At 42.9% G+C, this 26,168-nt stretch overlaps 2 protein-coding genes across 2 annotated transcripts; one reads left to right on the forward strand and one right to left on the reverse strand.

Moving 5' to 3' along the window:
* The first annotated feature begins 13,740 nt into the window (after positions 1–13,740).
* On the forward strand, positions 13,741–18,415 carry LOC116398023 (ribonuclease ZC3H12A-like). Its single transcript, XM_031874000.1, has 5 exons — positions 13,741–14,489; positions 15,045–15,184; positions 15,335–15,569; positions 16,085–16,191; positions 16,547–18,415. The coding sequence occupies exons 1-5, from the start codon at positions 13,741–13,743 to the stop codon at positions 18,064–18,066; spliced, it is 2,751 nt and encodes a 916-aa protein (XP_031729860.1). The 3' UTR covers positions 18,067–18,415.
* A 4,544-nt stretch (positions 18,416–22,959) lies between these two features.
* On the reverse strand, positions 22,960–26,162 carry LOC116397973 (radixin-like). Its single transcript, XM_031873923.1, has 3 exons — positions 25,969–26,162; positions 25,457–25,666; positions 22,960–23,620 (listed from the first exon to the last, which is right to left on the reverse strand). The coding sequence occupies exons 2-3, from the start codon at positions 25,610–25,612 to the stop codon at positions 23,456–23,458; spliced, it is 321 nt and encodes a 106-aa protein (XP_031729783.1). The 5' UTR covers positions 25,613–25,666; positions 25,969–26,162; the 3' UTR covers positions 22,960–23,455.
* Positions 26,163–26,168: the final 6 nt, after the last annotated feature.

Genomic DNA, 26,168 nt, shown 5'->3' on the forward strand with positions numbered 1-26,168 from the left:
GACTTTCGTGGATCACCTCCGTGACTAAACGATGCTTTCCTCTCCTGGTTTGTTATTTTCCAAAGTTTCCCAGATTTTCCTCGACTCACTGGAAACACACCCTGATGTTCTGAAATAAACTCTCTGGGCTCCAGGAGTTTTAGAAACATCAGGAAGTCTGAGTTCCTTCTGAAAAACACAGTTTCTTTTGAAAATATGTTTGATAGTTTTTCAGAGAGGGAGACAGAAGAACAGTGTTTATGTTCTACTGACACACTCCTCAAAATATTTGTCCTTTTTACTGCTCTTGTGTGATTGTTCCGGAAAACACAAATCTGTGTGTGTGTGTGTGTGTGTGTGTGTGTGTGTGTGTGTGTTGCTGTCGTGATTTTCCAGCGAGCAGGTCGACCTGATGACTCGAAACGATTAACAGATTCAATGTTTAAGTTATCAAACACACATCAAGTTGATTCTGCAGCTTCCAAATGTGAAATGATTATTTTCATTATCGATTAATCTGCAGATCTATTTTCTATGTTAATCGTTTAGTCTGTAAAAATAGAGAAAGATGTCCTTCATCTTGTGTTGTCAGTCCAAAGTCTAAATAGATTCTCTTTATTTTGACATAAGTCAGAGGAAAGAAGGTAATCTTCATGTATTTGAGAGGCCGAAAAACAGCATTTTACATTGTTCTGACATTTCTGCATATAGAGTCACTCTCAAAAGTTTCTGTCAATCTACTCAATTATTTGACACATCTATGCAGCTCTGGCTGCTTTTCTCGGTTTTATATGATCATAAATTGCGTATCTTTGGGTTTTTGACTGTCGATGACAATCGTTCTTAGTTCCTCTTTGGAAAATTCCAAAGATGCTGTCGTGTTGCCGCGGAGGTTTATTGGCCTGAGCTATGTGGTAAATCTCAGCTATGTGTCCTGCTCTGTGTGGCTGCTGAATCACTCCATCTCCATTACACCAAACACGAGCCTGCGTGAACAGCAGGTGGTGTGTGTGTGTGTGTGTGTGTGTGTGTGTGTGTGTGTGTGCGTGTGTGTGTGTGCACACATGTTGTCATGCTGCCCCCTTAAGTGGCCCAGAGGGCACTGGGCCTAAGGCCAACCTTTTGTGTCTTCAAAGTCCTGGGTGACCCTGTCCCATCCCCCTCCACACACACACACACACACACACACACACACACACACACACACACTCACACACCATGTGCTCTGGTCTGGTGTGTGTGGCCACCCTCTCCATAGGTTGGAGCATGTGTGTGTGTGTGGATGACAGCAGCTGGACTACCTCTTCCTCTCTCAGGCCGTGTTAAGGGGCCGGACTAATCCCTGGTGCCCGTATCAGTGATGAGCCGGTGGGCTGTGGTTCTTTACTGACACCCTCTCATCCATCCGTCCACCTCGTTTGTCTCTACACCTTCTCTTCCCTCTGTTTCTGAGCTGTTTCACGTCACTCAGCTGGTTGATTTCAGTCCGTTTGAAAAGGGTTACAACTAACCTAACAACAACAACTAACGTAACAGCAGCCTGTTGTTCTGTCTACACAGGAAGTTAGGTTCACATTGGAGTTAGTTGACCGTGTTGAGTGTCGGTATCAGACGCCGAGGGGCACTGAGCTGCCTGGTTAGTCTGATCCAAATATACTCAGGTTGTCTCATTGAGATCAAGATTATTTTTAAAAGAAAGACGAGGAGAAATAGAGCAGGGATCAGAAAACAGGCAGAGAAGAATGTACAGCTGTGGAGAACTATGAAGAATAGACATTTGTATTCTTTCTTTAATATTCACTCAATCAATATTCATTTTCTTTATGTTCTAACATGTATTTACACCACCCTGCTACCTTGTGTGTGCTTGCATTCAGACTAGAGGACGTGTCAAAAAACATCAACACATGTTTTTTCCATGTTTTTCAGATAAATATGAATTTTAGGACTGTATGCATCCATTTGATATCAAATGATCAACCCTGAACTCTCTCAAATCAAAGTGAGATAATTGTAGATTATGTGAGAGAATAATACAATCTATGAATAAAAGAATGCACGGATCCACTTCAGAAAACATTTAGGAACCAAAAGAGTTCAACTGAACCGCAATAACCGGCTTTTACTTTCAGATTTTGGTGGCACTTCCATATGTTTCCTGTTTTGTTTGAGGCAGAGAAGCCACACAGGTCAAACAGAAAGCACTCCGGTTTATCTTGAGTAAACAGCAGCTACACTGCGCGGCACCTTACGTTGGAGAGCCTCGGATAGGTGCAGGCCGGCGGTGGGAAGCGGGACACCTGTTCACCCTGCAACTACAAGCAGATGGTCCACAGGGCTCCTGCTCCCAGAGGGGGGAACCTGTCAGCTGAGCCCCAATTAAGGAGTCACTGCAAGTCACAGAGGAGCGGGGGGGTAGATAGAGAGGAAAATAAGGCTGATTTAACACGACTGTAATGTGATCAATTATCTCATGTTGGACTAACTATGAATCTCCAGCGTGTTTCTCTAAACGAATCCAGAAGAGCTCTGATGACGTTTACTGTGAGAACATCAATGCTGTGCTTTAGACTAACATGGAAACTAGGACAACAGATCTGCATGCTTGCTTACACACACACACATACACATACACACACACTTATATAAATTCAATTTCACTAATAAGACAGAAACATAGATTGATGGATATATTTAGTGGGAAGCAAAAGAGCTAAGTATTTTTTGTGAATGGTGGTAAAAGGTTTTGTCAGAATCAGACTTCAACCTCCGGTTCTTTAAAGTGAAGTCAAAGCTTCATGTGTTAAAGCTGCATTTTCTCTAATGTCCACCAGGGGGCGACTCCTCTGGTTGTATAGAAGTCTATGAGAAAATGACTCTACTTCTCTCTTGATTTATTACCTCAGTAAACATTGTAAACATGAGTTTATGGTCTCAATCTCTAGTTTCAAGTCTTCTTCAATACAACATGATGTTCATTTAGTACATTATGGTCCATTTAGAGTCAAACAGACCATAAAGCAGGGGATGCTTTAGGGCGGGGCTACACGGTGATTGACAGGTCTCTACCAGAGACGTATACGGCGTCTCTACGTTACTCCTTCTCAGTCCATATATGGTCATTTCCTGTTCACTGGTAGCAACAAAACAAGATGGCGACGGCCAAATTCTCAAACTCATGGCTTCATAATGTCCACAAACCAACGAGTGACGTAACGGTGACTACGTCCGCTTCTTATATACAGTCAGAATAAACTGCTTATCCAAGTTCATAATTTGTACACTGTGCGACTGCACTAGACCAAGAACCTTCTCCATGGTTGGAATCAGTGACTAGTGATTTGTTAAAGTGTTCAAATGTTGAGAATAAAACAGTGTTGTTGCCAGAAAAAGGCCGTCAGACAGGAAGATGAAACTGAAGGGAACAGAAAGGCTGAGTGAAAGCTGTGCTCAGGTGGTATATATATATATATATATATATATTACTATATTACTATATACTGGAAGCAGGTGTGTAAGCAGGTGATTGGCAGGAAACCAGGTTGTCCAAACATGTTCAGGCTTCACTGACTTGGAGAGTTAAGTCCCTTCAGAAACATAACGATGATGTTTGGAGATGCTACATCCACATTTTTACTACAGTCCATGATTTCTGAAAGATCATTTAGTTTCCTACATTCTCTGCTGGATGATTTGTGCTTCTTCTTGTATCTATGTTGGGTTACAAACAAGTCGGAGGTCAGAATTGTCCCAGTTAAAAATTCCAATTTCCGATCTTCAAGCGTCCCAGGTGCTCGGTGGCAAATGTTCATTTTGTCAAGTGTACAAACAGCAGAACTCTCAGCGGTGAAGCCTCCACATTGTGTTTTTGGCATTTTTTACATTTTCCCGAATAATTTTTGAGAGAAGATAACTTTCGGAGATTTATTACCGTTGCCAGCTACAAATAACATGGCTACATGTTTGGACATTAATTCACGTGCAGATCGGGTTTTACATTATGATACTATACACTGTTTTAATTAAACACAGACAGATATACTTTATGTTAGCTTTAAGTTGATGCTTTATCATTGACAATACAAAGTGTGCTTCTATTGTTGAGTGACGTCTGAAAAAATCCTCCTTCTTCGTCCTTTTGGGGAGAAGGATTTGCCTTTGAATGGCGTTACTTTTTCTAGAAGGTTGGAAACGTTTGGTGACCAAGTTAGATTTAACCCAATTTCCATCATACTGAAGAAAGCAAGAATCATTTGCATCATTTTTGGAGTTCAGAGTTGTCTGGAAAGCAGCATTATTTCAAAGTGGAAACATGACATCACTTCCTGTGAGACAGGAAGAAGCCTTTAAAGAGCAGCTGTTTTAAAACTGTAAACCACATGAGGTTGAATCAGGGTTGATATGATTTATGTTCAATAGCAGAGTTTCAGAGACCAAAACGGTACTTTTTTCAAAACCTTACTTTGATGCAAATAAACGCAAATAACCTTTTTATTTGACAAGAGAAAACAAAGTTTGCAAATGTTAAATCTCCAATGTTAGCTTTCAGTACGTGGCAGTTCTCAAGGTACCTCTTAATCTAAGAATAAATCTGAAAGATAATAGTTTAAGATTTAGATATTTTGCTCAGATCTGTCGGAATCCTGGTTCCCCTCTGATAAAGTAAAGCTCTATGATGTACTTAGTCCTGTAATATTATCTGCATGATTGCACGAGGATTCATTTTCTTCTCGACAGCTTGTTTGGGCATGTATTCACACTTCGCTCTGTACGCTTCTCTACTGAAGGGTAAATCATGTTTTGTTCCTCTGGCAGCGTTGGGGCAAAATAATAAACCTCCTCCTTTCTGGAGGTAAAATGTCCTGGAACCTGGACCTGTTTAAGTCCAGCCTGACAGGCAGCCAGTCTTTGTTTCTGGCCTCCTCTGAGCCGATAAGTAAAACCCCTCCACACAATCTGAGGCCTTTGAAAAGACGCCGCCATTTTGCCAGAGCCGCGTCCAACCAATAAAGCCTTACTCTTGTTTTTTCTTTTTTTACCTCCCTTTCTCTCTTTTCCTTTTCTGCCTCTTGTTCGTTTCAAGGCTTTTTCCCTTCACAGCTTCCTTTCCCACCTGCTAACTTTCCGTCAGACATATGTACACACAGACACACACACACACGCACACACACACACACGCACGCACACACGCACACACACGCACGCACACACACACACGCACACACACACTCACACATACACTCCTAACACCCATTTTGGGAGCACACACTACTTTTAACATAATTCGTCTCATTGTCTGAGTCAAGCCAATCCCCCACCCATGAAACAAAGAGGTCGAAGGCGGCAGCCGTCCCCAGTGGGCCAGGTGTTCCACAGGGCTCAATTCTGGGTCCTGTTTTTTTTTTTCACTCGCTCTTTCTCCTCATGTAACTGTGTGTGTGTACGTGTGTGTGTGTGTGTGTGTGTGTGTGTGTGTGCGCGCGTGTGCGTGTGTAATGGCCCTGAGCATGGTGAGTGTGTGTGCAGCTGCCCATCGAGGGCCCTCCTTTGTGTCCCCCTCCCCACCATTGTCAACTCACGCCTTCTCGTCCATTCATGGCTCAAGCCTGGCGGATGGGCTGGTGGTGTGTGTGTGTGTGTGTGTGTGTGTGTGTGTCTGTGGGGGGGTTGGAGGGGGTGTAGATAACCTAGCTTTCGGTGAAGACGGGAAAGTGAGACGTGTGTCAGATCTCTGCACTGGTATTGGTCAGGAGGTGGACTCGCTGTGAGGAGGAGGATGGTAGATGCCTCACACTCCATCTGTTGTCAGTCACACTTCCAAACTTGCAGCCTCAACACCGCACTCTGCTTCTCAACCCAAAAAAAAGAAGAACTTGAAGGATTGCTGCTAAACTCAACCAGGAGACTTATTTTTGCTTTGGATTGACAGCTTTACTTTCTCCAAGTATTTAGACACTGGACACTGGAGACTGGATACTGAGATTTTTATTTGCTTTAAAAGGGAATTTTGTCATCCATCCTGGCTTAATGTGCCAGCACCTCTACTTGGAAGTTGCTCCCTGAAGTTTCTGACTTTGTGCTTTGCAGTTGGAATGTCAGGAGAGAACTTGTAGGAGTCTCTCTCTGTTTGGCTGCCTTGCTGCTTCTCTAGGAGCTGTGCGGTAAGTGTGTTTGGGGGTTAGCGTCCGTTTTGCATGTTAAAGAATATTGAAAACACAGTTTTATCATGGAATCTCCCTGACAATCCTCCGCAAAAATATGTTGTTTGTACTGAACTCACAGTAATCAGTTTAAACAGCTCGTGTGTGGTGTGATGCTGCACTTAGAGAAAGAGTTAGCTGGACAAAGAAACTCCAAGTTACAAAGTTGTAATGATTGTGTTCTTTTGACTTTAGCAGATATGCTTTAAATGTTGAAAGTTGCAGATAGCGTTATTAGCACTACACTCAAACGGTTGAATTTAAAAGGCGACAATGCACTAAGAGATTAGTTTGCTTTAGCCGTGCTAGCGTTGGATAGCGATGCCCGTCTGCCCACCACCTCCGCGTTCAGATCTCAACAACAATCGGATGGATTGCCATGAAATTTGTGTAATTTTGGACTTTGGACAGTGTCAGTGTAGATAAACAGTATGAAGTGTGTTCACCACTGAAATTGAGACAGACAGACAGGAGTGTGTGGGCTTCACGGGGAATTCCTTTGGGTTCCCCCACAGCACGATGAATAGTTTAACTTCACTCTAATCCATTCATAACAGAAAAGAAAATATTGTGTGTAGTGACGAGAGTGGAACCAAATGTGATCAATGATTCTGTTCACTGAGGACCAGACGTTACCGCCCGAGAGTCTGCAAAGACTCAGAGGTGAAAGTGAGTGCTACCCACGACCCCCCTCGGGTCACATGACAGACAGTGGTGATATGTGTCACTGAGGATGAATCTGGACACCACCAGTTGCAGGATGGGGAGGGTGGAGGAGGAGGAGGAGGAGGAGGAAGAAGATGCTTTCAGGGAGGTCCCCTGTGGCTTCAGCAGGCATCTGTTGCCCACCCCCCCCAACCCTCTGCACCCCCTTTGTCCCCCTCCCAGCCGGTCGCTGGTGTGGCAGACCGGCTCTCCGCCGGGTGCAGCCCAGCAAATGGCAGCCATGCGGCGGCCCTGAGGGGCTGGTCAGGGTCTGGCCTCGGGGGAGCTCATCCCTCCATGCACACCCTGCACCCCCCCGAGGGGGCTAACCCTGGATCATGACACAAACAGAGATACACACCGTGCAGGCAGGCTGGGTCACTGAGCTGGAGGCTGCAGCATCTGCTCCCCCCCCCCCCACTACACACAGACACACCTACAGAAATGATTCGGTAGATGAGTTATTCTCTTCGTATAATAAGTTTCTACCGACGTGGAATCGAAACCCTGGCAAGTGTCTACTTTCAATTCAGTTTATTTTCTAACCAAAGCGACCGAAAGCCTCTTTATTGTCCTTGTGAAGGTGTTTTATTTTTCTCTAAAACTTAAAGACGAAACGAGAAGTTAAGTCACGTTCAGTTTGTAACCCAGAGATCAGAATTCATTTGCAAATGAAAGATGTTTAAATTCTAAATTTCTTGTTTTACAAAAAGGTCGTTGAATGTTTGTTTCTGATTTAATTTGAATTAATTGAGACAGAAAATCAACGAAGTAAATGAATACTGCTGAGGTCCATTTGTAGTTTACAATAAACTTGTTATGTTATCTATCGTATTTATTTAGAAATGCATATTTATAAAAGTACACATCATATTTATAAAGTACACATACTCTCCCTGTGCAGCTGCATATTACTGCAGATACAATAAATCTGAATGTGCACATTTTCTGTACTTTTCTACAATTTATTTTGGATAAACTTTCGTAATTTCACAGATATTAACCTCTACATTACTGTCACTACAGTACATTACACTAAAGGTTATTATTTTAGGAGCTTTCAGAAGCAGGACATGTTATAAAACATTTCATTATGAATATTCTATGAGCTAAGCATTAACAGTTGAAGCTGCTCGTAGATTTAGATTTTAAACATGATCATTTTACGTCCACGTTCTTCTCAAATAAATACTTTTATTTGCTGCTGGAGGACGACGAATGAACACAAGATTACTTTACTGTCAAGGTGTCTCTGTTTAGATTTAAAAGCCACAAAATGATTTAAAATAACATATTTTTGGGTCGTATTATAAGTATTTGGTTCTTTCGTGGGTGTAATAATCAATGTCATAGAAAATGTATAGTTTGCTTGAAATGAATAACTCATCTGATCAATAACACCCTGTATACGTTTGTAGTGTAAAACAACTTACTCATTAATTCGCTCTATTTTTTCTCCATATTTAGTTTATTTGGGGTTTTTCACCACAGTAAAGTCTCAACATTCATAATATTGCGTGAATACATTTGTTTTCGTTGCTCATGTTACATATACTCTAAAAACTCACATTAACAGAGCTGATCACACACACAGTACCTGATTCACACCTGCTGTGTCACTGTCATATTTCTGCTGACTCGTCAAAGACTCCGTCTGGAAACCAGTGACCGAGACTGGTGTGTGTGTGTGTGTGTGTGTGTGGGGGGGGGGGGGGGGGGGAACGGGTTTAAAAAGCCCCAGCCTCCGTCTGTGCACGCTGCTCGGGCCGTGAGAACAATACTCCCGTCATAGGAGGACAGATTGGGAGGCAGCTGCATTGTTGAAGGACGGCAAGCCAGACACACTTCTTCCCACCCCCACCCCCACACTCACACATGCACACACACACACTCACCCAAAACACACTCTCTTTTCCTTTTGTGCCTCCTTTGTTGCTGGAGGACTAAATTATTCCAGCTCTCTTGTGGCATTCAGGGTGACAAACAGCGGCGGGGCGGCTTAGACGTCGGGGTCGGGACATTAAGAGGCCCCGGCTTTCCGGTGCTTTCGTCTGAGATCCGAGAGGCTCCTCATAACAGCGGTAGCTAAAATATATACCACACATACGCATGCATGCAAAGTCTGAAATCAACTCGTTGGAATCAGTTGGCAGAGACTGGTTTATAAAGAATCAAATGTGTAGTTCATGTTTTGTTTAAAACATTCAAAAACAGAACTAACGTTACAGCGTTAAGATATCCGCTGAAGTTAGCATGCCAACCAGCCAGCTCACTTGTAGTACCACTTGTAACCTGGAGAGGTGATAGTGAGTCACTGTAACGTCCAGTCTCACATTTTGTAGTTTGTTTATTGGATCAAATCCAAAGTGGCCGACACCAGAAAACAACTGGTATTTTAGTTATGTCCTCCCCGCCACAGAAGACTAACTAACTACACTTAGTTAGTAGTTGTAGTTAGTTAGTTGGTCCAGTAGTAGAGGGGAAATGCTGCCCCCTGTTTGTTTGAAGCAGCACTGCACCTTTAAGTGCTTAAATAAAATATGTGCCGATGTTGTTAAAGCTGTTTCCAGGTTAATGCGTAATTCTTATTATGAAACAAGACTATAAGTCACTTTAGAAATAAGTGAGTAACACAAGCTTTTTCTTACAAAAGCTGAAAGTGGAAAGCTCGTCTCACTTTTACATCCTGGTATGACCAAGTAACAGGAACTTCATTTCATCTGCTTTGTAACCAGGAGAAAGGTTCTGTTTCCTGTCTCTGATTGAGGTCCACTTGTTCTGAGTCCGGTCATCTAATGACAGTGGAGCCTTTTCACTAATACCTGCGTAGAAATGTTCTTACTTTGTGCACAGAATACGTGCACACGCAAAATTGCCATTGGCTCCACACATGCGCATCGACCGGTTGCGTTCACAGCTCAGTGTAGAATCATTCTAAATTGACGGCTATTTGCTATCGGCATTCTGCCACGCCTCCATCTTTTATCTATTTAAGGAAATACGTTTGGCCAGAGGGGGGGGGGGGGGCATGGCCTCTAAAGCAAGAAATCTACACAATTTAATGGCAACTCAATAAAGGGAATTAAAAACTGATTCTGTAACATTTTAACAAAGAAACTCTGTGACGCTCAGATTTTATAGTTGAATATTTTTAATTCTTGCAGTATTTGGTGAGGATTAGAGGTTGTCATATTTCATATTCAATACACTTGACCAAAGCATTAATAAACGGTTTTAAATATTGATGCTTTGAATGTTCGTAGACTCGGTTTAAGAACACATTTGTTTGTGAATGAGGCTCAATGTCTTTAAAGCGTCTCCAGAGAATCAGGGAGAACTTGGTGCGTTTTTTAATCACACAGTCTCACTTTATTTCCTGCCATTTCCCTTCTATGTTGCACTCTTTGTCTTGTCTTAGTTCATGTCTCTTCTGCATCAGATTGAAGTTAAGTTTCAGCAAACATCAGGATGCTTTACCATCCAAACAGCTGTGGAACTGAGCTGCTTCCACTTTGTCCAAAAGCAGCATCTTAGACAATCAGAAGTGTTGTTGGTTGAGATCCTTTAGTGCTCTCATTGAGTTGGCCTGCAGTGACAACGTCTCTCACAGACCTGGGAGCAGTCTGATGCTGTGGAAGTACCCTTAAAGGGTATTTCCACAGATAAACAACCTGTCAGACAAACACATACATGACACCGTTGTTGTTTGTGGTGTGAGCCGATGTTAGCGGCGCTGAATCCAGTTATCATGACTTTCTATTCCTTTATGCACAGACCTTTGAGCAGAGAGACAAGTAGAGGCAACTGGAGGAATGACCTTGTTGCCCATTGTTCACAATGTTTGATGATCTGCAACACAATGAACAAAAGCCCCGATGTTGTACGAGGGAAAGTTATGCATCAAGCAAACAAGTCTGAACTAGATTCGCGGATTAAGAACCTTTAAGGAAGCTTAAAGCCTTTGTTGAGAAGAGTTATTGTGTATGTAGTTATGGGTGTGTTTGTGAGGTGTAACGTGTTGTTTGTCTAAAGAGGTCACAAAGCAACACATCCCTCTTTGTTTCAACCAATCCGTGGAGACCATTAGGGCTCATTCACTCATGACTCATGACTCATGACTCATGACTCACTCATGTTTTCATATTTAAAGAATCTGATGGAATTCCATTAACATCACTTTTATATTATTCTCTTTTTATTATTATTATTTAATTTGGAGAATGTGACTTGGTAAGGCACTACTTACAAAACTGTATTTGTCAGCAATCTGGTCATATTTTACTCTGGAAAATCCCCACCAGCAAAACCGCTACCTTTAAAATATTTAGTTTGGAAGTTTAGTTCAGTTTCCATACAGAGTTAGGTAAACAATAATGATAGTATATATATATATATATATATATATATATATATATATACAGTATATATATAGGTATCGTAATCCGTAAGGAAAGGAAAAAAAGGCATCTCAGCATCTCTACCCATGATGCAACACTCTCTTTAAACAGGCTCACTAAGATGAGATAAGACAATATCTAAGATAAGATACTGGACACTTCTTCAGACGTAGTTCCAGTAAAATAAACCATTCTCTCATCTTATAGGCAAATGAGGTGTTTCCTTGCCTGTAGGCAACACATATCTACATGTTTACCTGCAGCTCACAGCTCCCACTTTGCTCTTTGGTGGAGCTGCAGGTCGAACCGGAACGGCAACTCATTTGTTCTGAGGATTTCGCCCTCAGGCTATTTTCAGGTGCTTTGCATAAGTGAAGCTGTTTGTTCGTGTCTTTTGTTTTTGTTAAAGTTACATTGTTACCATTAGGCAACCAGAAAAGATGTGTTGAGTCTCATCTGATTGAAGTTTTTCAGTTACTTCAACTATAATCAGGGAACCACATCCTCAGATGTTGATACGTCCCTCCCTTCAACTCATTTAAAACTGTTGCTTTTATTTATGTCAGATGAGTAGTAAGTAAGTTTAAAAAATAAAAAGGGGTTGGAGACTCTTTAAAACATTACTTTTCATGATCAGATGAGTTTTTTTATAAAGAACTTTTAAATCAAGAATTCATGAATTTTACAGTATGCATCCGAGGCGACACTTTGAGGATCACTTTGTTGTATTAAATTGCACGTTATCCGGCCTCATTGTTGAATTTTTTGCACGTATATAAATGAATACAGCAGAATAATGTCTGTTATCCTGCAGCCGATGCACCACAGATGTGTTGAGCATCAACCAACCATCATGCTGAATGCATGCAGACATTATAAGTGTCTGTTAGATGACACACGGTGGTGTTACCGTGTTATTCTCATGCAACTGTTAAAATACATGCATGTGCCATTTATTGTGTTTGTGAGAAGCAGTTAAATCATGAATGATCCATTCACGACCTTTCTTGTATTCTTAGCAGCATGATCCTGCGTGACTGTAAAAGATCATGTTCTTTGCCACAGTCTGGAGCGTTCATGGACCTCAGTGCTGTGTTCTGCTGTCACTTGGACATGCATGGTTCTTGGCACAGGTGTCTGGTATTTGGCCTCTAACTGATGGCTTTTTGTCAAAGGAGCTGCTAAAATGCAAATAAGTGGGAGGACAGAGAGGCGAGGTTACAGAACTCAACTTGCCCTTTTTTTACTTCTCTAAAGTCTGTTTTCAGCTCCATCAAGCATTTACTCCAGTTACAGTTCAGTGTTTGCATCATCCCGGGACTTTGCATTGAAGACCTGCATTAATAAGTTCTTTCTTGTTTTGTCAATGCTGCTGTGAGAGCTCGCTGTGTGAATGTGGAGCTGGCTGACTCCTCATGAGGAGGGTGTCCGTAGGTTGTTTTTTGCAGAGCTTGCTTGAAGAGATGGCAGGAAGAAGCAGAGTAAGGTGACCTTTTTAATTTGTTGATCTTAAGAATGAATGCTTTTACACCTGAGATCTGATCACAACGTGAGTCACACACCTTCATCTATTCTGCGTAAGTTTACACCTGACTCAGATCAGATATTCAGAAACAGATGACATGTTAATACCAGCTGTAAATACGGTTATAAAGTCATACAAGCAGTTTTTAACGTATTTGGAAAACCATTAACTGATTGTATCTAAATAAATACACCCTCTAGACCTGACTTATTCTTTCATATCTAAATGAAATATCTCTATATATATTCATGTGGGCTCAGAACAGTTTGTGGTGTGAAATTCCCTGAGTTGACAATTTTCAAGTGACTCAAAGCTTTCTGCTGGTATTGACCTGTCAATCACTGTGTAGCCCCGTCCTAAAGCATCCCCTGCTTTATGGTCTGTGTGACTCTAAATGGACCATAATGTACTAAATGAACATCATGCTGTATTGAAGAAGACTTGAAACTAGAGATTGAGACCATAAACTCATGTTTACAATGTTTACTGAGGTAATAAATCAAGAGAGAAGTAGAGTCATTTTCTCATAGACTTCTATACACCAGAGGAGTCGCCCCCTGGTGGACACTAGAGAGAATGCAGCTTTAAGACACTTGATACACCGGATGTTTTCCAGCTGGTCCAGTAGTATGGGATATTAGCCGTGGACGGACATTTTCTCATAGACTTCTATACAACCAGAGGAGTCGCCCCCTGGTGGACACTAGAGAGAATGCAGCTTTAACACATGAAGCTTTGACTTCACTTTACAGAAGCGGAGGCTGCCGCCTGATACTATCACTTTCTCACAGTCCTCAGGAATTTAACCACTTCTTGTGTCTCTCTCAAGCTTCAGTCCAAGGACCAGTCAGTGAGCTACCAGCTGTAACGGTGGGGTCTGTCCGGTGCCGGGGAGGTCACGGAGGTCGTGGAGCTGGATGTATGAGACAGCTTCATGGGAGTGAAGGACCATCTGGAGGATGGAACAGGCCACATCCTCAGCCTGGGGCTGGATCTGGACTACCTCCACGTGGAAGGTGCTGAGCGGCAGGTGGGGCTGAACACAGTGACGGGTGCTGGGCATATAGGGGTCAAAGCTGGTGCCCCGAGTAACAGCAGTGACAGTATTAATAGTAGCAGCACAAGTTTCAGTACTAATTCAAGCTACAGCAGCAGTAGCAGTTGCAGTAACTTCTCTGACAGTGACGATGAACGGCTCCAGAATGGGTCTGAAGCTCAAAACCCTCATCAGCCTCACCTGCAGCACCAAGAGTCCTCTTCAGTCCTCCAGACGGTCAGGCTGGACCTGGCACCAAACCGATCCCTTGGAGACCCCCCACAGCCGGAGACCTCGCCTCCCACTAACCCTGTCACAGACTACCGCGGCAAGGTGGAATTTGCCCTCAAGCTGGGCTACTCCGAGGAGCTGGTGCTGCTGGTGCTGAGGAAACTGGGCCCAGACGCACTCATCAACGACGTCCTGGGTGAGCTGGTGAAACTGGGAACCAAGACAGAGATGGAGCAACAAGGAGGTTTGACCGTCTCCCAGTCTCCCTCCTCCTCTTTGTCGTCCTCTTTGGCCTCCTTCACCTCCTCCTCCAGCTCCTCTCTGGACTCCTGTCGGCTGCTGTGTCCGGCCCAGCTGCTGGAGGACAAAGAGAACCTTCGGCCTGTCGTGGTGGATGGGAGCAACGTAGCCATGAGGTGAGGAAGACTGCCTTCTACTTGCACATGCTTTTTACATGATGACTGCATCAAGTAAAGGAACAATCAATTATCTGTCTGTTGTTAGCAGCTAAGCTGCAGTAGCTCAAGTAGCCAAGATAGCAACCTTATAAGCGTATGGCATACTGTAACATTGCCGGCTAAACAGGTTTAGTAATTGCACTGAAAGTTAAATCTGCCATGTGCCAGTACAACCAAAGCTTTAATTAAGCTGTGTTTCTCAAAACACCCCAAGGGGTATTTTGGAGTACTGCAAGGATTATGTTACATTTTTTTTAATGTTAATTTAAAAATATGAATACCACTTCAACATATTCACATCTTCAACAATATTGTTAACTGCTGTAAACTGTGAACTTTTGCAACATTTTTTCCTGTTTAATAAATGATGAAAACAAACTGTGGTGTAGCTCTAGTCAGCAAAATAAAACAGTTTCAGATTGATATTAGGTTTTCAATTCCAAATGTTTGTGTTTGAGACAACTCTTTTGTTTGGCATCACTGATTGTTCAACGTGTCTTTCTGCTCCTGCAGTCATGGAAATAAGGAAGTGTTCTCCTGCCAAGGCATCCAGCTGGCTGTTGATTGGTTCTTGGAGCGAGGTCACCGTGACATCACTGTTTTTGTTCCTGCCTGGAGAAAAGAGCAGTCACGCCCCGATGCTCTCATCACAGGTAAGAGCTACTAAAGCCTCCAGCGATGACTCAAACTCACAGTTAAATGACACTGTAAACAAGCGAAAGGATGTAGCTTAAACCTTCTGCTTTGGGATTGATTTCTTATCTTCTTCTTTGTGTTTAACTGCATCCCTTCTCTGTCTTCAGACCAAGAGATCCTACGGCGACTGGAGAAGGACAAGATCCTGGTCTTCACTCCATCGCGCCGCGTGCAGGGACGCCGTGTGGTTTGCTACGACGACCGCTTCATCGTCAAACTGGCCTACGAGTCAGAGGGCATCATTGTCTCCAACGACAACTACCGTGACCTCGCCAATGAGAAGCCAGAGTGGAAGAAGTTCATCGATGAGCGTCTGCTGATGTACTCCTTCGTAAATGACAAGTAAGCAACTCGTGACAAAGGAAGTAAAGTTGAAGTGACGTAAAGTGAACATGGTAATTTATTAATGAACAAATCCTTTGCCATAATTCAATGGAAGGAAAGCATTTTTAAAAAACTCTGAAGAAGAAAATGTGGCATCTGATTTGGAAAATGCATAATGCAATGCAAAAGCCATAAAAAAAGGTTTACTTTTGTCAAAGACATGGGTTGTTTGTCCAGTGTGGCTTCCAACCACTAAAGATCACTTCAAGATGTTGTAACCGAGCCAATATCCCTCAGACTACTATTTGCACAATGCATTTCTGCAGGGAATTTATCTGAGGACTTCCTATTTACTTGGCCGACACTTTCATTTCCTCGTCGGTGTTCTTTTGATCTTTATTACTTATCTTCACGTTGGTGTCACTGATCAAATCATCGCCTCTGTAAAGATACTTGTGTCTTGTATTATTTCAGGGATCTGTTGTCATGACGATATGTTTGTTTGGGGTTTAATCTATTAACTGCGTATTCAGGTTCATGCCACCAGATGACCCACTGGGACGACATGGACCCAGTCTGGAGAACTTCATGAGGAAGAGGCCTATTATTGCTGAACACAGGAAGCAGCCATGTCCTTATGGTAAAACAATATGCACTTCTGTTTGTGTCAGTGGAGCACTTCAAGCAGTTGAATGAACCGATAACATATTTGTTTCTTAAACTAAAGAATAACTGCTGCTGTTGTCTGCTTCAATTTGTTTCCATGTTCTCAAGGATGTAAAAGCGTTTGCGCTCTTTTTCTAAATAGATTTTAGATTTTTTTAAAGACTGACCCCTAAATTATTCAACAATTTACTTATTGTGCTAGAGATGATGACCTTTCTTTTCAGCAGGGGAATTAACACAAATCAAATAAAATAAAATGGCACTGATGCCATAAAATATATTCATTCCAGCACATTATTGACAAATACGTTTCTGTTTCCATCCTTTAGGGAAGAAGTGCACATATGGCCACAAGTGCAAGTTTTACCACCCTGAAAGGGGCAGCCAGCCCCAGCGTTCCGTGGCTGATGAGCTCCGTGCTAGTGCCAAAATGTCATCAGTGGCCTCTAGAGGTCTGCTGGAAGATGCCCTGATGGGGAAGAGACAAAGTTCCGGTCAACCAGAAGGAATGGCCGAGGCCGAGCGAAGTCGAGGCACTCCAAAGAAACAGTCGAACCCCAGCCCTCGCAGCTCCTTCACCGACCTCTTGGAGGACAGGCTTCGGATGCAGTCCAAAGTGGAAGGACGTAGGGGAAGCAACAGCAGCAGTAGTAGCTGTAGCAGCAGCTTTCTAGGATATCCTGCTCCGGGCGGACCCCCTTGGTCTGGAAGCTTTGACCGATGGGAGCACCCTGTGGGAAATGGTGGAGGCAGCTCCAGGGTTGCTGGAGTCTCTGGACCAAGCCAGGCTGAAACTTACCACAGATGTGAGTCTCCAGAGCTGGGCTACGGCTCTCTGGTGAAGGCCTACTCCAGCCTCAATCTGGTGGTGCCACAAAGTCCCGAATGCTTCCTCCCGGCTGATCTGCGAGCTGGATTGCATCTGTCGGACTGTAGCAGTGAATGCAGCGCAGACTCTTTCTCCCCGGACCCCTTGTTAGATGACGGCCCCAAGTGCCACCATCACCACCACCATCCTCACCACCATCACCATCACTGCCCTGGCCAGTACGCCCACCCTGTGAGCCGCGTTCCTCCTGGACTGGGCCACCGAGCTCCTCATGGCTATCCAGTTCCCCAAGCACTGCGGAGACAACATGGTTTTGGCTTGGAAGACCCTCCAGCTTCTGTTCCCTCTCTTGTACCTCCACATCCATTCAAGTCCCCTTCAGCTTACTTCCCACCACACCTTCAGCATCCGTTGCTGAGCAGCTTCCCGGGGGAATTCCCAGCTCGACCACCGCAAGCATCCGGCGCTCACTCCCACTCTCAGGGCTCCCCGCTCAGCCGCAATTTGATGGCCTCCCTTTGGCAGGAAGGTGGGCTCCAGGACTCCCAAGTGTACAACGGGTCACCACTTCATTCCCAAATAAACCATTCTGGGCTAAACCAACAACCACAGCATGAGGTAAACTGGGACCCCCATTACCAGCAGTCCCCGAAGCCTTGCTATGATCCGTATGCCTTCCAGCGCCTCCCGGAAGTCCTCGAGAAGGCTTGGCACTCTCCTTGGGGCAGGCAAACCTATTCATCCCCCCGAGGCCTTTCAGCATCAAGTCTCCCACCGCTCCCCCAGCTGTCCCTTCCACCCATCACTGCTCACAAAAGCCACCTGTCCCCGGCACCCCAGCACCAGGAGCCCCCTGCCTTGGGTCGATACCAGGACCTCAGAGAGAGGGTGTTTGTTAACTTGTGCCGTATCTTCCCTCCTGATTTGGTGAGGATGGTAATGATCAGGAACCCCCATGTGGTGGATGCTCAGGAGCTCGCGGCTGTGATTCTGATGGAGAAATCGCAGCACGGTTCCTGAACGAAGGCCAGAAGGTGAAGCTTACAGCTTCATCATAAACTGGGCTGCAGGTTTAATTCTTGCAATGGTCTTGATTGGTAAAGTCAGGTTGGGCAGAAGCAAACCAAAAGCACATATATCTACAGCTGTTAATGCACTGCTTAATTTTATTGCAGGGAAGTCGCCTCATTAATTTTAATGGTATCTTTGTAAAGGGAAATCCCCAAATTGCCATTTTATTCTATAAATATGCCTGCTATTACAGCACTTAAGATCAGGAAAGGTTGGGGATTAATGTGCATGATTGAGCTCAAGCTTTGAATCAAGACACCGGTTTTGCTTCGGGAGGCTTTTAGTGCATTTTAAAAAGGTGACAGTGTTGTTCATTTTAAATTAATTTATTTGTTATATTTTAAGTTATTTGCATATTTTTTTAAATTATTCTGTTTTTGGCACTTTGTTTTGTTATTGCTGTGTTTCCACAGCTGTTTTTTTCTCTTTTTTTGGCAATCATATCAGGGTACACATACAACTCTAATTCCTACTTTCCATCTGAGTGAAATACTTCTGTTTCTTCAGTCACTGAGACGATAGCATGGGGTAAAGGAATATATGTTCAAACGTGAAGTTCTTCATGCATTGCTGGTATATTCCTACCGTACTTAAGGCTTAAATTTAGTTCAACAAACGGATCAATGGTTTCTTTCTGAACTGACAGGTGGCCGTTCAGATTTGGTGGATTTCCCCGACAGGGAAGTGAAACTCAAGCGGCACCCACAAAAGAAAATAACAAAAACTCCACTCGAAAACCCCGAGCTGTGTTTATTTCCTCTGCTAGGATAACCCGCTCAGCTGACTTCACCGTTCAGCAGGTTTCAGTACAGAATTATTTTTTTAGGCACACCTTCTGTTCTTTTCCATCTTTAAACATTTTATAATTCTAAATCATGTGAAGGTGGCTGTAGAGAGCTCCAGGAATGTTTGAGTGTAAAAGAAGATTGTTGGTATTTTATCATTAAGAATATGTGTTAATTTATTAAATCTTTTTTACGTGTGTGAATTAGACACAGGGTCTTGTTTGTCCGTGGTGACACCAGGATGAGGGTTCCCCGCTCAAACAGGGTGAAACTGGTTTGTGCCCTTCGGTTAGATCCACAGCTCTGCAGTAAGAGACAGGAACACACCGGCAAGAGTTGGGAAACACGTTCCTAAAATCAAGATTTCCAGGTTCTTATTCCATCATGACAACCGTGGGAACAACTTTTCTCAGAGGCATTAATAATCTCATCGGTTAAATGAAACTCATTGGTTCCGATTTTAAGAAAAATAACTAAATAAAAGTGTTATTACCTTTCTAAATTAAGTTATAACCATCCAGGATTACCTCAGACATCAATGAGCTAATAACTTCAGTCCAAGGACGGCAATATTATCAGCATCATTCTCAATGAATCTGTCCATTATTGTTATAAATCGATTCATCATTAAATCGATGAAATGTCCAAACAGTGAACAGTTTGATCAAATGGGATTATTATCATTAATTGCGTGTCAGCATTTCTCCTTCGCTGTGTTTCTGTGTTGTGTTGATGTAGAGCGCTTTGTTATTCTTATTCACAGGATTATGGGTTCATAGATCCAAACCAACTCTTGCTGGTTCACATCCAGCAGCCAGATGACGCCGCTCTTTGTTGATACAAATTGTATCCTATAAACTTTTATAAGCAAGATCATTGTTTTATATGAGAATATTTAAAGACAAGAAAATATTTCGAGTTGAATATTTTGAGTATTTGTGGCAAACTTTGTCACCTTTTTGGTACTTACCCAATATTTATATATGTTTTCAGTGCAGGAAAGAGACATTTTGGAAACAGTTCTAGTTCATACCGTCAGTGCACTGAGAGCATGGTGCTGTGTAGCCACACAACCTGAGAGCATGGTGCTGTGTAGCCACACAACCTGAGAGCATGGTGCTGTGTAGCCACACAAACCTGGTAGAGGAGCGGATATGATGTTAAAGGTCTTCAGATTTAAGAGGTGTGGCTAAAAGGTGACATCTCATTTCTAAAGAGACACATTGTTAGCTTGTTAGCTTCAAACCTCGGAACAGTATTCCTGAACACTGCTGGAATAAAAGTGCAGTAATGAGGTTTTAATGAGCTTGCATCTCAAATTTGTGCCACACCTCCAAATCTTTTTCGACGCCTTTTCCCAGAGGGCAAACAAACACGCTTTCTTCCTTCTTGTCTTGAAGCGCTCTGACTTGAAGAGCTCTCTTCTCTGGGCTGTGCTGTAGTCTGGAAGGTCTCAGGAACAAGTCCTCGGTACTTCCTGTCCGTCAGTTGGTTCCTCTCTCTCTCTGGCTGGCACCGTGTGCTAGCGTTCGTCTACAGTTTAATCTAAACAGACCTCTAAAAAGGTGTTGTGTTAACATTCCTGTGGATAATAAAAAAAAGCTTATTTAGTGTATAAGGGCAAACACTATGTTTCTATTATCATGAACTCGTTAAGAGCTGTTTGTCCATGTTTACCTGCAGGAAGAGATTGTCGTCAGTGTTGCTGAATAAGGGGATGTTCACTTTGCTAACTGCGCTAATGTTGTGTGTGGTTTTCTCCCCAAATGTTCCTTGAGTGTTCAGACTGAATATGATTCCACCGAGCAAAAACTAACCACCGTTGCAGTGTTATTTTTCCTCGAGCCTCTGATCCGTGTTTAGTCCTCTCTGTACGTTCAGTAAGTGAAGTTCTTCAGCTGCGGAAATTCAGTTGTTTGTGTGTCAAGTGAAGCCAGCAAGTATTGTTTAAAATGTATCAGTGAGCAAAACCCCACTAACATCCGGCTTTAGTCTTCAGTGGGAAAGGTTACAGTCGGCTCCAGCTATTGGCAGTGATCGAGACATGACAGACGGGTGGACGCACTCATTTCCAGTCTCCGTCCACGTGGCTCCGGCACATCGTTCCAGATCCAGTCGTCACCGAGTTTGAAAGACAGACTGAATAAGTAACAGATATTTAAAAAACATTTTATCTAGCCGCTCCTCTACTGTACGGGAAAGTGGTCAACAACTTGAATAACAAACTGCATATATGTGGTTATTTTGGTGCAGCAGTGGGCTGGGACCAAGAAACAAAGGCAGCTTAAAGGAGATCATTCATTTGATGAGGAACACCTGTGATCGTCCTACGGTGAAGTGATGAAATGTCCCATTTATGTGACTTTGTTTAAACTGCGACAATGATTTTCCATCTTTCTCACCGTGACATCACATTTTCTTCACGGCAATTTATTTCGGTTCATTTGCTATTTATCTAAGAACATATGAGGGTCGCTGCCGTGCTGCCGTCTGTGTCCCACACTGACTCACAGGAGCTGACTGATATTCCTGTTTTGCTGCGTGTTCATAACTTCTTCTCACATCCTGCGGCATCACGTCATGTGATCGACCTTCACATTTAGTCTGAACACACCTTTGTGAAGTCATGTGTGGGTTTTGTCTGGACAGATACTCTGCTGTTTGTGTAGTGTGTTGCTCTTTTGACCTCAAATGGTCTAAATCTATAAGACAGAAATGTAAAATGCCAACAGCGACCCCGTCTGTCACGGTTTATTCCCGCCTTTATTTCTAATGTGCCGCCTCTTCAGGGACCAAAGCCAAGTAAAAAGGCTGTTTTATTGCTTTTCACATGTTTCCCCTTTTGCTCAGGTCAGTGGTGGTCACATGAAACCAAAATATTAAAGTGTTTGACCATTGCTGCTGTTTCACTTTGTCCTGCTTAAGACGAAGAGTTTCATTCCAAAAGATTGTCCAAAGCCGTCACGTACAACTGTGATAATTCAAGTAGCACAAAGGCATCGCTTCAAAGGGACTCCTTTATGTACGGAATGTGCCCGCTCTAAACAAATGATCCATTTCAGCAAAAGACAAAAGAAAAGAAACTTGAGAGATTCACACAAAATTGTCTGACTGCTTTTCCACTGATGAATTTTAGCTTGTTATTAATTGTGTCTTTGTAAAACTTTTTCCTCTTTTATTTAGACTTTTGGGGTGGGGTCTCTTCAGACGTTTGTGCTGCAGGCGTGTTGAACTCAACTGAGCTCCAGGAAATAAAAACCCAAAACAAAAGCAGGGAAAACAAACCTGCAGAATCTGTGAAACTGTGGCCGAATGAGACGTGTTGACTGTTCCTGTGTGTGATGTAAACGTGAGCAATAAAAGCCAGAGTCAAGCTTTCCACGTGTTCCTCGTGAGTTCTGCTTTTTGGATCGATGTTATTTTGCTGAAGGACGCTGATGGATGAACTGTGGTTTGATGTTGTGTAGATAAATAAACAGCTTCATTACAGATGTAGACAAACTACTAATATTTCTTTGATTTTGCACAAATTCTTTAAGAAACATGTTCTGACCAAATACAGATTCACAAATAAATGAAAACTACAGAACAAACTATGTATAATTCTACAAATGAATTGGTGATGATGCATCTATGGATCAATCTACTTTATTTTTTGTATTGGTGGATTTTTTTAGGCCGCTTGCGACATCAGCAGCTTGTTTCTCAAGCGAAGATTTATTTGTATCCGGTCAAACATTCATTTTACATCTTTGTATTCAAAAGGTGGTCATTACATAATTCAGAGCATATCTTTTGCCTCCATGGCGGCGGCTTGCAGCTAACGGTGTTTGCCTGAGGGGGGGGGGGCATTTATAAATGCTGTGAACTTCGGATTTAGTTTCTTTAATGAATAAATTCTATAATTTCCATAATTGTCTTCATTGACAGCGAGTCGAGATTATAGAAGTTATCTGATGTTATTATTAACAGATCAAAGTCAACGTAACAAGCTCACTTTTCCCAAACACAAAATCACAAACAGTAACACTGGAGGAGGAAATAAGACGAATAAGGCTTTTTTTTGTTGTTGTTTCTTTTTAAAACAAATTATTTAAATTGTTCAACTGATGACATAAGACGTAAAAGTAAGATACAGATATTAAAGCGTACCGGCAACATCAACAAGCTACAAACGGCCGTTTCATTCTGTCGAGTAAGAAGCATCATTCCAGCGGTCGTTTAATTATCGTACATGCGAGCGTTAGAAACTGCCCAGGTCGATGTCAGGAGAGGCCGCTTGCTATCTTTCCTTCGGAATTAGAAGGGCGTGTGCTTCGTTGGGGTTGGGGGGGGGAGGGGGCGGAGCTCTAAAAGCAGGTAGCGGTGTGATTGGCCGAACCGCTGCTAGGCAGAGCTTTGGCGAGGCTGAAGCTACGAAGCCCATTAGCCGCTCGTTCTCCCGGATAGAAACACGAACAGCAGGAGCTGCTGGTGGCGGCGGCGGGTTTTTGGGCTTTACGAGGTTTAAGTGAGGCGTTGACATGGCAACGAGACCAACCGTCTCTCCCGGCTCACATGGACTCAAACTCGTCGATGCGCTGCTTGGTGTTGCCCTGGCGGATCTGGCGAAGGGTTTTGTACTTGTCTCTGCCCACTCGGACGTTCTCGGCATGCAGCATGTCGTTCTGGGTCTTCTTGGTGTCGTCTCGGGCCTCGGCTAGCTCCGAACTCAACGCCTGGACAGAAGACAGAAGACAGGAGACAGAAGACAGAAGACAGAAGAATATTGATGCGTTTTCATCTGTATGTGTAGCAGAAAGATGATAAACTGAATGATTCATGGTCTAAGCAAGTAATGTGCATTAATAACAAACTAACTTGCATGTAAACATTTGGGTTTCTGGAGAAACTGTGCGATAAGAAAACCCAGTCAGTTTTTTTTAGGGCTTCTTAGATCCTAAAACGTTTTTCGGGCGGGAGTCTTAAAGAGACAGGCGCTGAAACAGAGCGTTTCAGACAGAAGGTGAATACAGGTACATTCAGAGAGACAGTGTGAGGTAAATAATGTGGTTTTTTTCACATTAAAGCTTGTAAACATGTTCTAGAAGAACCCCAAAATACAAGTATGGACCTGAAGATGAGCATGAAATGTCCCCTTTAAGTCGTTGCACCTTTAAGATCCTAAAGAATCAACAACTTCTGATTTGTGTCAACACAAAGGAGACTAGATTAATATTAGAAGCTGTTTGCATCCTTGGTTTCTCTATGTGACACTAACTGTTTCGACACTTTGCGGTTTGCTTGTGAAGCATGAAGAAACATTCTGACAGAAGGTTACAAATAATTCCTTCTGCATGAAAGGCTGTCACGTCAGACTGACGGACGCCAGGGCTCTGGTGGACGCGTTTCCTTTGGAGCAGCGTTTTAGTGTCGGCTGGTTTGTCTCACTTTTAAAGCCTCTGAAGCCTCACAGGTGTTTCCAGTTCATCTGACTGATCTCAGGCCTGCGTGGACGTCTTTCTGTTGAACCTGGTACAGCTGGACTAATCACACCTTTGTGACCCCCTCAATTCCCATCACAGCTCCGCCTGCCTTCAACCTGAGGAGAGTACTAATCAACCAGAGTAACTGAAAACACCTGATGCTGCACTTAACCCCCGAAATGCATTTTAATTGTCTCGGTGTGTGTTTGAATCGTCTACTTTCAGACAGACGTCTCCTTCTTTGTCTACTTATATTTATTAACAGTATTTGTGCTGTACAGTTTTATAAGGTTGTATCATGATGTGTTGTAGAAATGATCACTATAGAAGGTAAATTCATCAAATGTAATTATGTAAAATGTAGTTTTTGGCGAGAATAAAAACAGCTGTTTGAAGTAGATTTCACAGTAATATGAAATAGATATTAGAGCTGAATTATGACCTGTTTAACTTCCTAACATTAGCTCTAAGCTGCTTAAAATATATACTTTCAACTATGAATGACAATAATTGTTTTTCATCAAAGCAAATCATTTATTTTCTAACCATTTGAATTGTTTTTATGCAAATAACCACTATCGATGACTGTAACCATGTGAAAGCATAACAATACTGATAATCAACAATGGGATTGGTATCGATACAATGGTATAATTGCTATCGATCATTTCACATCTTGACGATACGTATCACGATATTAAGCATGACGTCTGGTGGTTCAATGAATAGTCTTAATGTAAAAAACACACGGTAAAGACTCTTTTTATATACTTCTGTGTGAAATAAATACAAATATATAAAATATGTTTTTATTAAATTAAAAACTTAAAAACGAACCATAACGTTACGCAAAATGAACATAACAGTTTCAAGAAAAATTATAACAAAAAAGTGAATAAATATTAGTTTGTTAATTGAATTGAACCGAGTAGAAATAAACTGATGTAAAAACTAAATATTTGAGTTATTTGAGTTATTTGTGCTTGTTAATATCTATTCAGACGAGCTGATGTGTCCATCGCTTCCATTGAAAGACGATGAACGATCACACCGTATCGTCGCCCAGCTCTAATCGATGACGTAATCTACCTGCAGCTGCTTCTTGACCCGCTCGTTCTTCTGCGCCTCCGTGACGCGCTCCTCTTCGCTGCGGTCGCCGACTCCGTCGCTGAGCAGCAGCTCTGCGCTCGCCTCGGCGCTCGTCTCGTCCTCCTCGTCCTGCTCCGGCGCCGGCGGAGACGTCATGGCCGTCTTCAGCTCCTCCCTGGTCTTCTCCAGGTCGTCCTGTGCTGACAAAGCCTGTGAAGAACATTCATGCACACGTTCAGAGAGAGAAACCCAGCTGACAGTTTACAGACATTGATACAGACGATATGGACACACACATCTAACTATGATTATTGTGAAGTGAGGGCTTTGAGCCAGGCTTTGGGTCTTTTTCTCTTCCACATAATGAGACTTCTACCCAGAGTTGTTGATAATAATTTCTAGATTTTGCATAAAAAAATATAAGCATAGAATGATGAGCCCAGACACACACACACACACACACACACAAACATTAAGTTATTATTTCTATACGTATAAACGGGTTCTGTTACTTTGTGCTGCCACTCTGTTGCTTCGTCTTCTTTTCTCCTCTTGGCTTCCTCCAGCAGAGCGATTCTGGCAGTGAACTCTGCCAACTCAGCAGCCTGTTGGGAAGATAACAACACGCCGGGGAAACGTTACCAAACGGAACTTTGACTGAACTTCAGGAAGTCAACACAGAGAGGAGAGGAGAGAGGAGAGGAGAGAGGAG

Source organism: Anarrhichthys ocellatus, unplaced genomic scaffold (assembly GCF_004355925.1).
Source record: "Anarrhichthys ocellatus isolate YVR2014 unplaced genomic scaffold, GSC_Weel_1.0 scaffold77, whole genome shotgun sequence".
NCBI lineage: Eukaryota > Metazoa > Chordata > Actinopteri > Perciformes > Anarhichadidae > Anarrhichthys > Anarrhichthys ocellatus.

Excerpts from the sequence above, each read along its gene's own strand:
- LOC116398023 (XM_031874000.1), top strand. The coding sequence starts at position 13,741 with ATGGGAGTGAAGGACCATCTGGAGGATGGAACAGGCCACATCCTCAGC. Across the intron at positions 15,185-15,334 it reads CCCCGATGCTCTCATCACAG|ACCAAGAGATCCTACGGCGA; the intron begins GTAAGAGCTACT and ends CTCTGTCTTCAG. Across the intron at positions 15,570-16,084 it reads TACTCCTTCGTAAATGACAA|GTTCATGCCACCAGATGACC; the intron begins GTAAGCAACTCG and ends CTGCGTATTCAG.
- LOC116397973 (XM_031873923.1), bottom strand. The coding sequence starts at position 25,612 with ATGACGTCTCCGCCGGCGCCGGAGCAGGACGAGGAGGACGAGACGAGC. Across the intron at positions 23,621-25,456 it reads GGGTCAAGAAGCAGCTGCAG|GCGTTGAGTTCGGAGCTAGC; the intron begins GTAGATTACGTC and ends TCTTCTGTCCAG.